Source organism: Poromitra crassiceps (genome assembly GCF_964638095.1).
Source record: "Poromitra crassiceps genome assembly, chromosome: 5".
NCBI lineage: Eukaryota > Metazoa > Chordata > Actinopteri > Beryciformes > Melamphaidae > Poromitra > Poromitra crassiceps.
The window spans coordinates 58,763,740-58,777,818 of record NC_139642.1 but is presented as its reverse complement, the minus strand read 5'-3'; the positions used below and the strand labels follow the sequence as shown (position 1 = coordinate 58,777,818).

Sequence of the window (14,079 nt, the reverse complement as noted above, 5' to 3'; positions counted from 1 at the left end):
GTGCAGATACGGTAACCCTGGGGAAAGCCTGGATGTTAAAGAAGATGTTGTGACAGCGGCTAGGCGGTACATGGTGTCACTGTATGAGAGGAGTGACTTCAGTGGTAATTTGGATGCACTGCGAGCCCATCTCTTTGGCAATATCAAAGGAGACATGCGTTGCCTTCCACCTACCGAAGATGCCTTCGTTCCAGTTACACCTTTGCCGAGCCCTGCATCAGTTGGCTGTATGCAAGCGAGTACACATGTCTCAACCAACCTACCCTGTTGCCATTGACTTCAGCAGAGAGCGTGTCAGTGGTAAGCTGATGGCAACCATGATGCTGAAGGAGGCAAAACCTGCAGAATTCAAACACACGAAATACTGTCACTGCAAGAAAAGCATGTGTGCCCGAGGATGCTCTTGTGTGAGAGCCAATGTCAAGTGTGTCATCGCATGTCTCTGCACATGGGGACCCCAACAAATGTTCAAGGAATTAACTCACACTTGAAGACAGTGACAGTGATTGAGTTATTTCTCACACTTGAAGACAGTGACAGTGATTGAGTTATTTTGTTCATTGCAAAGTTAATTTTGTTATATTATAGACCTTGTTGCCAGTCTTTTTTCTTTCTTTTTTTAATGTGTTGTGTTCAATAATTTTGTTCAGCTAATGTTTAATTTAATGTTTTCTAGATACTGGTCACAATCTATCCAAATTAAGCTGTATAACAATAATTGTTTTGTTGGCTTGTCATCCAGTGTACATTTTGTGATTAAAATCATTTTGTTGTTTTGAATTTCTTGTGTTACAAGTATTGTCTTTGGGGTACAGGGTTTTGTTAAAACTAAAAACATGTCTCGAGGAATTTCGAGCATAAAGGTAATAAAATCAACACAGATCCATTGATTTTGGGTTGATTTTAATCATCTTTAGTGTGGAATGACTATAATATCTGCTGAAAAGAATGACACATTGGCTGATGTCATATTTCAGGATATAATTGCTTACTAACAAAGTAAAGATGAAAATAATGGAGAAAATTCAAAAAACGAGTACTTTTTTGTAATAGAAAATGGCTATAAATCATTTGGAAAGGTTTTGTAAGTGTATTTCTTAACTTGGTGTTGTCAACACACATGTTCTGTGTACCTGGGATGCATTTATTGACAGCCTACGCAACCCACTGAGGACTTTGAGGAAAAAAAACTCTTTCACATTTTTCGGTCAAAAAATAAAGGCTTCATATCCAAAAATGGCCACAACTTTTTTTCGCGAGGTTTCCGGCAGAGCAGACCTCTCATTCAATGGACCTTAATGTCCAAATGAATAGATAAAACACAAAAAAAAAGTATAGCATGCCATGTCAGGTCCTCTCAAATTTTGGGTGACTGGATCCCTGACTACTAACCGCTCATACCAGGTCTTATGGAGAGGGTCCCTCTCCAGATCCTGCCCTCTTACCACCGGTGTCCTCCAGGGCTCAGTCCTGGGCCCCTTGCTTTTCCTTCTCTATATCAGATCTCTTGCCCATGTGATCTCATCTCATGGCTTTTCTTATCACTGCTATGCTGATGACACCCAGCTTTTCCTTTCCTTCCCCCCCTCCGACACCCAAATCGAGGCTCGCATCTCTGCATGCCTCAAAGACATTGGTGACTGGATGTCTGCTCACCACCTCAAGCTCAATCTTGGTAAGACAGAGCTACTCTTCCTCCCAGGGAGGACTGCCCTCTCGCAGATCTCTCCATCTCCATTGACAATACCACTGTGCTTCCCTCCCAAACAGCTAAAAACCTTGCGGTAAACCTTGACAACCAGCTGTCTTGCTCAGCCAACATTGCTGCAACAGCACGCTCCTGTAGGTTCTCCCTCTACAACATCCGCAAATCTGTCTTTCTTCTTTCTCACGAGGGAAGCGACGCAACTCCTGGTCCAGTCACTTATCTCCCGCGTGGACTACTGCAACGTGCTCGTGGCCGGTCTACCTACCGCTGACATCTAACCACTTCAGCTCATTCGGAACGCTGCAGCCCGTCTGGTATTCAACCAACCCAAATTCTCTCATGTCACTCCCCTCTTCCGGGACCTTCACTGGCTTCCCATCTCGGCACGCATCAAATTCAAGACACTGGTACTGGCCTACAGGGCAGTACACCAGACAGCTCCTCTGTAGGCTACCTGCAATCTATGGTCAGGTTCCAAACCTCTCACCGCTCCCTCCGCTCCTCCACCAGTGTGGGACGCGTCGCCCCTCCTTCGCTAGGGGGGCTCAAAAGTCGCTCATCCCGATTGTGACTCTTCTCATCCCTGGTACCGCAATGGTGGAATGAGCTCCCTCCTATGGTCAGGACAGCCGCTTCACTACCAATCTTTCGGCAAAAACTTAAAACACACCTTTTCAGGCTCCATCTGGGCCCCTCTTGAACTAACATCTCTCTCTCTCTCTCTCTCTCTCTCTCTCTAAAAAAAAACTAAACTAAACTTTACCACTATTCCTTCAGAAGTTGTAGCTGTCATAGACTGTGTTGCATAGTTGATTGCTCTATTGCTTACAAAAATGTGTGATTGTAAGTCGCTTTGGATAAAAGCGTCTGCCAAATGACGTAATGTAATGTCATGTAATGTAATGTAATGTAATATAATGTAATCCAAGCAATGACCCTTACTTCGTTAACTAGCGGAAATGAGTTTGAGTTTGAGTGTGGCTAGCTTCATCACTCCCTCCAGAGGGGAAGCTTTGCTCCAGAGGGGAGGGGTTTTAGCTCCAGATGGGAAGAGATGTCCTGCAGCGAGCGGCCTCTCCTGATTCGTCCTGTAGCTACTTAGGGGGCGTGTTCTGTACTTAGGGGGGCGTGCTCTGTACTGGCCCTGCCGGAGCTGGGTCTTGCATAGATAGAGACAGTCCGCATGTCCGGGAACGCCCACAAAATGTTAAACGGCTGGCGCGCGAGTGGGGTAAAACCGCCGATATATCTCATGGGCTGACTCACCAAAAGACGGTGCTGCGGCTCTAAACTACAAGTTTGGGGGTTCTAGAGCAGAACACGAGACGTCTGCTCAGATGAGCGTTTACTGCGGTGGTTAAATCCCCGATCGTGTCTGCCTGGGCTGGGCTATCAGCTAAATTCTAACTTTACTGAATGGATAGAACTGGGGAATTTACCCAACCCTGACCCCGCCCCCAGCAAGGCTGAGCAGCTAACCCAGCGTCTGTTGTGGGCGTTCCTAGAGCCTGTATGGGCGTTCCCAGACATGCGGACTGTCTATCACCTGCATGTCAAAATTACAGGAAGTGAGTTGAAGCTGGTGCTTGAAATCCCATCGTCTTTGATGCCATGTTTTTATTTATTCGTTATTTAACATTTTCTTGTTTGGGAAGGAAGGAGCACTTTGGACTGTTGTTTGTTCGCCTATGGGCGTGCTCTGAACTTAGGAGGCGTGCTCTGTACTGGCCCCGGCTGGAGCTGGATAATATTGGTCTTTTTTGTTTTCCCGTATCCGCCATTTCAGTTTTTGAAGTTAGTTGTCATCGGTCGCTGAATTGTAGCTGAAATTCTGTCGCCAAAACACAGTATATAGAGTTAAGACAGTCGAAATCAGACCGGAGAGCAAATAAGAGTCCTTTTTTATTTCGTGGCCACGGATCTGTATCGGTGAATTGATGACCAAACGGCTAGCTAGCTGCGGATGTCCCTGTTTACTAAACGTGTTCTAGGCGCTAAAGTTTTTGTATGAGTTGAAGGCTTCGCCTGTGGATAACGGGGAGGCAGAGAAGGGAAGGCCCGGCGAAGCCTCGGCTTTGGAGTGGTGATCATGTCCGGAAATTTTGACGCAGAGGACCGTGGCAGCTGGTACTGGGGCCGGTTGAGCAGGCAGGAGGCTGTCTCTCTGTTGCAAGGGCAGAGGCACGGGGTGTTTCTGGTCCGGGACTCCATCACCAGCCCCGGCGACTACGTGCTTTCGGTATCGGAGAACTCCAAAGTCTCGCATTACATAATTAATAGCATCAGCAACAACCGACAATCCGGCCCAGGTAAGATAACGTTAGCTAGATAACGGGGGTTTCGGTGTGCATCCCTGCTGACGAACTAGCGGGAGATGCTGATATGATTATGACCATTCTTGCATGACTTGCGCCAGAGGAGATGCGCAATAACGTGCATGTTCCAAGCTAGCCCTGGTTCAGATCTCTCAGGAGAAAACGTTATGCCAAACTCCATTCACAAATTTGCCAGTTAAATCTGGCATTGCTTATTGGCAAGCGTCCGTACAGCTAGCTCATGGCTGCAGACCTTTTGTGAATGGTCAGGAGACACTACTTCTGCCCGGCAAGTATCCAATACGGTTTTACAAAATATTAATTCACCTTACAATATCGGTGCTCATTATCCCAACAGTCCTCTCTCTCTCCAACTAAATGTATTGGGCTAGCGTTTACTTATCCAGATATAGTGAAATATTCGTTGAAGCGTCCCCTCGAGCCTTTCCATACATAAATGGACCTATGCAAGAACATCCACAATCCTACCTGGTCATTCTGGAAATCACCATCACACTTGGTTACATAAATAGACTCGGTTCAAATTCACACATGACGGAAAAAGGTTGCCTTTTGGTTTAGTAATTGCATGTCCTTAAAAAAGATTTCTCTGCCCATCCTCCACTCTTTCCTCCAGGTTTGGCCCCTCCACAGTTCCGTATCGGTGACCAGGAGTTTGAGGCTCTCCCTGCTTTGCTGGAGTTCTATAAAATCCACTACTTGGACACTACCACCTTGATAGAACCCATCAACAAGTCCAAACACACCTCCTTTATCAGCGCCAACAGCATTGGTGGCCCTCCGCCGCGTCTGGAAGATGAGTTTGTCCGGGCGCTTTTCGACTTCCCCGGCAACGACGAGGAGGACCTCCCGTTCAGGAAGGGCGACGTTCTGCGCGTCCTGGAGAAGCCGGAGGAGCAGTGGTGGAACGCCCAGAACTCTGAAGGCCGAGCCGGGATGATCCCGGTGCCGTACGTGGAGAAGTACCGCCCGGCCTCTCCCAGCTCAGCGGCGGGGCCCGGGGGCCCGCCGGGGATGTTGGGGAACTCTGACGGCGCTGTGCCCCAGTCCGGCACTCCCCTGTTGGGGGACCCCAGCCAGTACGCCCAGCCCACCCCGCTCCCAAATCTCCAGAACGGACCTGTCTATGCCAGGGCCATACAGAAGAGGGTACCCAATGCCTATGACAAGACTGCCCTGGCCTTAGAGGTAACTGATGTTAGATGACATGTTAATGATTTTGAAATGTTTCCTCTTGACTCAATGCGTCCTCCCCCATGCTCCTCCCTCTCTCTGTCTCCTCTCTTTCCTGGTCTACTTTCCAAATGATTCGGGTTCTTTCTTCTTCGCTTTTTGTTGAGCTCAGACAGAGAGGAGACAAATCAGGGTCAGAGATTGCTCAGCCTGCCCACTGCTGGATAATCTGTCTCCTTTACAGTCCAAGATCAGTCCATTCAAATCACATTACAGACTGACCTGCGTATTATCCGTCTGTAATGTCGATTAACTATCTAGGTGCATCTTGCTGGACTAGGCTAGCAGCAGATTTAGGACCAGTCGTTCATGCCCCCCAGGTTTGACCTCCTAGTGAAGATAGGGTGGCCCAGATGTGAGAGCTGCTGCTAAGTGCTCCTCCCAGTGGCCACGGCGAGCAGGCCTGTTAAACTGTCCGGAAGTGGGAGCGGGGCTCCCACGGAGCAGGTCAGTGGGGGAAGGAAATAGTTTGTGTTTGGGAACAGGACCATTTCCTCTGGTCTCTGTGAAGCCAGAAGTCCAGCTGAGCCCGCGAGTGGGACTACTTAGGAGAAAAGCCAATCGGAGCGCTTCTCTCCTGCCCTGTTCGGTCGGCATTGCTGGGGATACCTATACAGTATAGATAGATAGTCTATACAGTAGAGATAGATAGTCTATACAGTATAGATAGATAGTCTATAGATAGTCTATACAGTATAGATAGATAGTCTATACAGTATAGATAGATAGTCTATACAGTATAGATAGATAGTCTATACAGTAGAGATCCCTGCTTTGCCGCCTGTAATCGGGGTCCTGCTGCTGCTACTGCTTATTCTGTCTCTGTCCAGCTCATTTGTTAGCTGCAACCAAAGCAGGGGAACTCTGAAAAGTCTCAACCCTTTCTTGATGTTGGCTCTGATAATGTGTCTGCTAGGTGGATGATTTGTATGAGTTAGTGCCACCCCTCCCACCTGTGCTGATAGTGTCTGCTGCCATTGAGCTGTGTGAGGATGTTTGTTTTGCCCCACTATAAACCAGTAGTATGACTCAGCAAGGCGGCGCTGCACAGTTAATAATTAGCTCGAGTTTCCTTGTCTCGTCTTCTTCAGAAACCCCACTCACTGTGAAGGACCTCTCTTTAGCTTCAGTACATGGGACGGACGTAGTACGTACGTACTACTCTAATATTTCGGATGCTAGCTCATTAGCCCCGCCCCCTCGGGCATCCCACCCCAGGTTAGTCGGAGTTTCGAGTCCAAGCCGGGCTGAAACCCTTGTTTTTTGGTCCAGTTTTCCTAATTCTCTTGAGATGTTACATGTGAAACATACACGTTTTGCAACATCTGACCATTGGGCAGCAGCGGAAGAAGTAGCGGACGTCTGTACTCAAGTAGAAGTACCGTTACATTACTGAAATATTACTCATCTACAAGTAAAACTACTGGTGTTGACAAAAATACTCCAGTAAAAGTAAAAAGTACTCGTTTAAGTACTCGTTTAAGTACTTGTTTAACCGTTGATGTTTAATAGCAGGGCTGTCACAGCCATTCAATAGACCCTTTTCACGCCGGGGGCCATTTTGTGTCAAAAAGGCAGAATAAACACAGGTGCAAGCAAAACACTAATGAGGGTTTCCAAATTCCAATCATGGAACTTTGAAACCCTCATTAGTGTTTTGCTTGCACCTGTGTTTATCCTGCCTTTTCGACACAAAATGCCCCCCGTGTAAAGGGCCTATCGAAATGGGAGATCCATGTAGAAAGTAATGTATATACTTTCAACAATAAATGATATGAATGACAGATCAAAAACGGCAGAGTTCCTCGTTATCTGCTGGAAGAAGACATCACCGCAGGGTCAGACTGTAAGTTCTCCACGACTGTTGGAGAAAAAAAAAATTTTTTTTGCGATATGAGATTTCATCTCAACGATACATATCGTGACGTTTTACTATCGCGAAATTTCGTGGGACGATATATTGTGACACCCCTAGTTGTAATGAGTTACTTCCACCCCTGCTGATGAAGAGCATGTAGCTCGAAAGGCGTTACAAATAAATCTGGAGAAAAGGAGCTCTGCGGTGTGCGAGTAGTTTTTATTCTTTTTGTCTCACTGTTCTAGTTCAGCTCAGCACCTGCCCCAACTTTGAGTTTTGGATGTGCGTGTCTCCCTCCTTTTTCATTACTTCCACCCCTGCCAGTGGGGCAGTGCCTGCAGCCAATTACAGACTGTCCATAAGTCCGTGACAGTCGGCTTTGCATGTTGTTCAGTTCACTATGTACATTTCACTTCCTCAATGTAAAGAATCCTGAATGACTGTCATGCAGATATGGCACTTGTCTTGCACAGTTATATAAAGTAGTAACACCGTCTCGTTAGTGTCAAAGCCTGATGCCTAGTTCACATTAAGCCATTCTGGACCCTCGGTGAGCTGTTTTTTTTTTTTAGCTCGGCGACAACCCCCGTGATCAGGGGCGAATCACGTTGGCTCTGCGGTCACAAATCGGTAGATATCTAGCAGGCTAAATATCTGGTCGCGTTGGGAGAGGCTCAACGTGCTACACTACAGCCAATGAGAGAGCGCAGCGAGGCAGACACGGCCGGGCTGATGTCTGCTGTCTGCAGCAGGCTGCAGGGCAGGTGATGTCTGCTGTCTTCAGCAGGCTGCAGGGCAGGCAGGTGATGTCTGCTGTCTTCAGCAGGCTGCAGGGCAGGTGATGTCTGCTGTCTTCAGCAGGCTGCAGGGCAGGTGATGTCTGCTGTCTTCAGCAGGCTGCAGGGCAGGCAGGTGATGTCTGCTGTCTTCAGCAGGCTGCAGGGCAGGCAGGTGATGTTTGCTGTCTGCAGCAGGCTGCAGGGCAGGCAGGTGATGTCTGCTGTCTGCAGCAGGCTGCAGGGCAGGCAGGTGATGTCTGCTGTCTGCAGCAGGCTGCAGGGCAGGTGATGTCTGCTGTCTGCAGCAGGCTGCAGGGCAGGCAGGTGATGTTTGCTGTCTGCAGCAGGCTGCAGGGCAGGCAGGTGATGTCTGCTGTCTTCAGCAGGCTGCAGGGCAGGTGATGTCTGCTGTCTGCAGCAGGCTGCAGGGCAGGCAGGTGATGTATGCTGTCTTCAGCAGGCTGCAGGGCAGGCAGGTGATGTCTGCTGTCTTCAGCAGGCTGCAGGGCAGGCAGGTGATGTCTGCTGTCTTCAGCAGGCTGCAGGACAGGCAAGTGATGTCTGCTGTCTTCAGCAGGCTGCAGGGCAGGCAGGTGATGTCTGCTGTCTGCAGCAGGCTGCAGGGCAGGCAGGTGATGTCTGCTGTCTTCAGCAGGCTGCAGGGCAGGCAGGTGATGTCTGCTGTCTTCAGCAGGCTGCAGGGCAGGCAGGTGATGTCTGCTGTCTGCAGCAGGCTGCAGGGCAGGCAGGTGATGTCTGCTGTCTGCAGCAGGCTGCAGGGCAGGCAGGTGATGTCTGCTGTCTGCAGCAGGCTGCAGGGCAGGCAGGTGATGTCTGCTGTCTGCAGCAGGCTGCAGGGCAGGTGATGTCTGCAGCAGGCTGCAGGGCAGGCAAGTGGTCTGACTGAGAAAGTCATTATACGGGGAGGGGTACAAACTGCTGTCCCACCACCCAAAAAGCATTTAAGTAGCTATGCACATTTGAGATGTTTACTAAGATCATTCTATTCTATCGAAGCCAAAAATCATATTTTAGATAACGCGAAACTGAATAACTACCGACTTAATAAATCAGACGTTGAACCAATTGTGTAGAATCACTCATTATGTTGCGCGAGCATGAGTGTTTAGAAAGAATAAAGCCGGTGTGTGTGAGAGACTGTTTGTGGACTCGTTGGGGTGAAATATCTTGTAATGTGTGATCGCCTGTCTCAGCTCAGTCATATCGTGTGAAAACCACCAATCAACACTCCTGATTACAAGACAGACAGTTGTGTAGTGTCACCTAACAACAATGCCTCTGATAGCATGTCGGCTGATCATTAGCATGATTATTTAGGTAGCAAGTTTCAGAACACAGTCACAAAGTGCTTTACAAAGAAGTGGCAAAAGAAAAAGTGACCAAATCTAAAGCAATGCAAGGCAATAGAGGAGAAATTAAACCATAAAAAGGACTGAGGAGGTCAAATACAGACCGTTAAAAAGGTCATGACAATTACATCAAAGCAAGTCTATAAAACTCCGTTTAAAGACGCGATTTAAAAGATGCTACACTTTAGCAGCCTGAGTTCCTCCCGCAGGTCGATCTAAAGTCTAGGAGTCCTGATGGTAAAGATAAAGAGCGCGTTACAGCCAGGCGGACGGGGTTATTAAAGGTCTGTGAATTTGCTTGCTCCTAGGGATGGGCGATCGATCGTCCCTATTTTCATATCGTCCAATTGTGGTCATTAGAGATTGGCGATAGACGAGCAAATCGCCATAATCTATGAATTGGCCGTCGTTTTAATAATAATAATTTTTTATAAAGAGACCTATCCTTCTGTGACCTCCTCACAGAAAGTAACACAACACGGAGGCTGGATTCAAGTTTGAACGAGATCGCCACGAGATTTATTCACAGGTGCGTACGGCTGCAGAGAAAACCAGAGGCAGTGTCAAGAACTCGGCAAATAACACGACCCACTTCCGTTTTTAGCCTTAAAAAATAAAAGCGCGCAGTGCAAAATCACCTTAAATCACTCATAACCTTAACGATGAGGAACCTTCGTAAAAATAACTTACACATCAAAAGACTGGTTATGATTACATATGGAGTGAAACTAGTCTAAAGCATGACTCAAAATTGATATTGAGGTTAACGTCAACATTTACTTTTGAAAGGCCGCTGCGGAAGACGTACTTTGACATTGTGGCTGACTTGACGGTGCTCGTTGGAGTGAGACCGCTCACTCCTGCTGATTAACGGAGCTCTGTGGGCGCTCCATGTGTACAGTAGAGTGCAACTTCTAGAGATTATTTTTTTAGCGTCTTGTGATAGTCAATGAGTTAAAATCACCTTAAATATCGCTGTACAAAAGCCAATTGGCGATCACTCCCTTCAATCGTCAATAACAATTTGATCGCAAATCGGCCACTCCCATCCCTACTTGCTACCATCGGCTGCTGCCTTAAAAGGGACCGGTAAAAAACCTAAAGAAAATCAGTTGTGTAACTGCTATGGACTGTGGAGGTATGAAATGCAAAGAAACAGGGGTGTCAGTATGAATCAATATGTGCTGCTGCTGCTGTAGAGAGATGTCACCACTTTCTCTCCTTCTCCCTGTCTTCCCTCCAGGTGGGCGACATGGTGAAGGTGACCAAAATAAACGTCAACGGCCAGTGGGAGGGCGAATGTAAAGGCAAGCGCGGCCACTTTCCCTTCACGCACGTCAAACTGCTGGACCAGCACAACCCCGAGGACGAGCTGAGCTGAGAGCGGACAGCCGGGGAGCCGACCTGGACACTAGTATTTAGACCCTTTCCTCGCACCCCTTTTTCCTTCCCCTTCCACTCTGTAACCTCACCTCACCCACCCGCGTCTGGTCCAGCTTTTACCTACCGACTGCAGTTCCAGACGACAAAATGGGCCCTCTCGTCGGGACCCTTGATGCGGACACACCCTTCCATTTCCACCCTTCACCGCCCGCTTCCCCTCTGAATAATGGTGACCCCCCTCCCTCCCTCCACCTCCTCTTAACTGACCTCCCGATAAACTGGGTCGTACGCTCCTGTCGCGGAACACGGGGGAGACGAACTCGAGCAAGAGACGAATCTCCTGTTCCTCCCGGGATCCGGCCCTATCGGAACTTCCGCCGTCGGGACGCGCCGCTCGCTCCTTTTGGCCTTCTCCCCTCGCCGCCAGAGCTCCACCACTTCCCCTTCCTGTGTTCCCGTGTGGCACAGTAAGATAACTGTCCCGCGCGGCGTGCGTCATTTTTTTTTTATTCAATGTTATTTCACCCTCGTCTTCATCCATCACCACCACCATCACGGCGCTGTGTGCGGTCTGCTCGTGCTGCATTCACGTGGAACGCGGAATTTGAAAAGTGAGAAGATGGAAATGATTGTGTGTTTTTTGTCTCGTTGGATACCGCCGAGATGCTCCGGTCGAGGTTTTCTGCAGACTTTTTGGTCGATCCAAATCAGCTTGTTTCACACTTAAACCCCGAACCTAGTTGGGTCCCGTCATGGTCGTTGGCATCACCCTCCCCTACACTTGAATGCAGGTATTCCCTTGCCGGTGATGTCGGAATTCAGGAATCATAGAAATTGGCATCCCGAGTAGAACTAATAACAACCTGTAAGCTGGCGTAGAAACTATTTTCTAGTAGTATTTACCACCTGAAAGCTGAAGTGAATGGTATTTTTTTTAATCGAACGCTCGTATTTTCCCATCGTTCTCATGGGACGTGAATGCAGCATGATGTGGGGACGACCCACGCACTCGGTACATGAGCTAAAGACGCCGAGAGATGAGGACAGCAATGGCGTTGGACCATCGGGACGTCTCGGAGAGATGACCAAGTAAAAACCTTCCCACCGCCAAACCCAAACGGAGAAAAACACTGTCGTCGTCACTCCCACAGACCAGACCCCAAGTACTGAACCCGAGACTCTTGACTGTCGCGATGGCACACTACATTCGAGACCCCACCCCCGACCCCGACACTACAACCCCCCAGCCATCCATCAGTCTACCCCAACAAGTGACCAAGTACCACCACAACCAAGTAGTCTTTTTATTTTGTAAGGAAAAAACACATTGTTATGAAATGATGTGTTATGTGATTATCATTACATGCTAAACTATTGTTTTTCCGTTCTCTTCGTTATGGTTTTAGCGCTCTGTTCGTTTTGTCCGCAGTTTTGACGCAGGGAGTGACAGGTTCGCCTGACTCACGTAACGCTCTCATTCTGAGTCTAATGTACATGCATGAAGTCCAACCAGAGTGAATACGCCTATACGGCTCTCCATCACCTCAGTACAGTCTCATTAGCTATCGTTCACTGAACACGCCGTAGCCAAATGGACTGCTCTCGCTCTCTCTCTGCGTCGATACATCTCAAATGTGTGCAAGAAAACTGAAAATGGTGTCGTTAGCTACCTGCCCTTTTTTCCCTTTCTTACCTTTTTTTTTAACGTTCTCGTCGCTGCCTTGACTCACACCGCTCTTGTTCTCTCACACTTCTGACTATCAGCTTCCTCTTCCTGTGTGCCGCCATGCCCCCTGCCTCACCTCTGTAAGCTTGATTCTTTTGTTAACATTTAAAAAGGCTTTACCCATTTATCATACATCAAGCCCGCGTGGATTAGTACCATTTTTATCATACCTATCTCTTATTAAATTCTGCCCGCCAATGTACTTCTAGAGATAAGCATACCTTCAAGCCAGAACATTATGCCAAGAGGCCCGGCAAATAGGAATTAGAATAGCGGATCATGTTTTCTAATTCAGATTTTCTTTAAGAGGTTTTGTTCTGTTGAGATTTCAATCCACTTGTTGACACCTGACAATCATCAACTTCTCCAATCAAGATGCAAACTGCTTTGGATGTACGCGGGTTTGCCTGGCCGGCGTTGCATTAGGCCACACTGTGCTGCTGCTACACCATACAAGTGTAGCTTAGACCTTGGCTAGACTAAACCCAGTCTAAGTGTAGCTTAGACCTTGGCTAGACTAAACCCAGGCGAAGTGTAGCTTAGACCTTGGCTAGACTAAACCCAGGCGAAGTGTAGCTTAGACCTTGGCTAGACTAAACCCAGTCGAAGTGTAGCTTAGACCTTGGCTAGACTAAACCCAGGCAAAGTGTAGCTTAGACCTTGGCTAGACTAAACCCAGTCTAAGTGTAGAAGTGTAGCTTAGACCTTGGCTAGACTAAACCCAGGCTAAGTGTAGCTTAGACCTTGGCTAGACTAAACCCAGGCGAAGTGTAGCTTAGACCTTGGCTAGACTAAACCCAGGCAAAGTGTAGCATAGACCTTGGCTAGACTAAACCCAGTCGAAGTGTAGCTTAGACCTTGGCTAGACTAAACCCAGGCGAAGTGTAGCTTAGACCTTGGCTAGACTAAACACAGTCGAAGTGTAGCTTAGACCTTGGCTAGACTAAACCCAGTCGAAGTGTAGCTTAGACCTTGGCTAGACTAAACCCAGTCGAAGTGTAGCTTAGACCTTGGCTAGACTAAACCCAGGCGAAGTGTAGCTTAGACCTTGGCTAGACTAAACCCAGTCGAAGTGTAGCTTAGACCTTGGCTAGACTAAACCTAGTCCGCTTTGACTTTGATCTGTGAGGAGCGGCCATGATGTTTCCCAGAAGCTGTTCCTCTGTGTTGTGTAACACTGTCATGGTGTTATGCTCAGCTCACCGCTTCGCCTTCAGATGGCGCTGTAACAGCATTAGAGCCAGAGAGGCTCTTTCTGGGGAGAATATTATGCCAGTATTTATGAGGTTAAATAAGATGAAATTTAATTTGAAACAGAATGCACTTACACCCCCCCCCCCCCCCCCCCACACACACACACACACACACACACCCTTTTACCAGTTTCTATTGATATGTGACTTTTTACTTCCAGGGGTTGTTCTGGTCACTGAAGCTGTGCTTCCACGCTGTGCTTTACATGTTACGTTTGTCCTGCTTTCATATTTCTTTTCATCATTCTTTGTCTTTGGCCATATTCCTGTTTGGAAACGTTGGTCAACTCTTGCCGCAATCTGTCCCATCTGTGTATTTATGATCGATGCCACGCCTCTAATTTCCATTCACTCTGCACATGGCAGGTGCTTAGCTACATCATTTGTTATCTTATCATTTGTGTTGCCAATCATACCACCACCATGAGGTATT

The 14,079-nt window shown here is 47.9% G+C and overlaps 1 protein-coding gene across 3 annotated transcripts; it reads left to right on the top strand.

Annotated features, from left to right (window-relative positions):
- The first annotated feature begins 3,591 nt into the window (after positions 1-3,591).
- Positions 3,592-10,980, top strand: crk (v-crk avian sarcoma virus CT10 oncogene homolog). Of its 3 annotated transcripts, none has more exons than XM_083636999.1 (3): positions 3,592-4,004; positions 4,678-5,232; positions 10,528-10,980. In XM_083636999.1, the coding sequence occupies exons 1-3, from the start codon at positions 3,798-3,800 to the stop codon at positions 10,663-10,665; spliced, it is 900 nt and encodes a 299-aa protein (XP_083493125.1). In that variant the 5' UTR covers positions 3,592-3,797; the 3' UTR covers positions 10,666-10,980. The 3 variants fall into 3 exon arrangements, with proteins under 3 accessions (XP_083493125.1, XP_083493124.1, XP_083493123.1); XM_083636998.1 differs by having other exon boundaries at positions 3,592-4,017; positions 4,661-5,232; XM_083636997.1 differs by having other exon boundaries at positions 3,592-4,017; positions 4,628-5,232.
- Positions 10,981-14,079: the final 3,099 nt, after the last annotated feature.

Bases quoted from the DNA above. Each gene is read 5' to 3' on its own strand.
- crk (XM_083636997.1), top strand. From the start codon at position 3,798: ATGTCCGGAAATTTTGACGCAGAGGACCGTGGCAGCTGGTACTGGGGC. The intron at 4,018-4,627 runs GTAAGATAACGT...TCCTTAAAAAAG, and splicing joins CAACCGACAATCCGGCCCAG to ATTTCTCTGCCCATCCTCCA. The intron at 5,233-10,527 runs GTAACTGATGTT...TCTTCCCTCCAG, and splicing joins AGACTGCCCTGGCCTTAGAG to GTGGGCGACATGGTGAAGGT.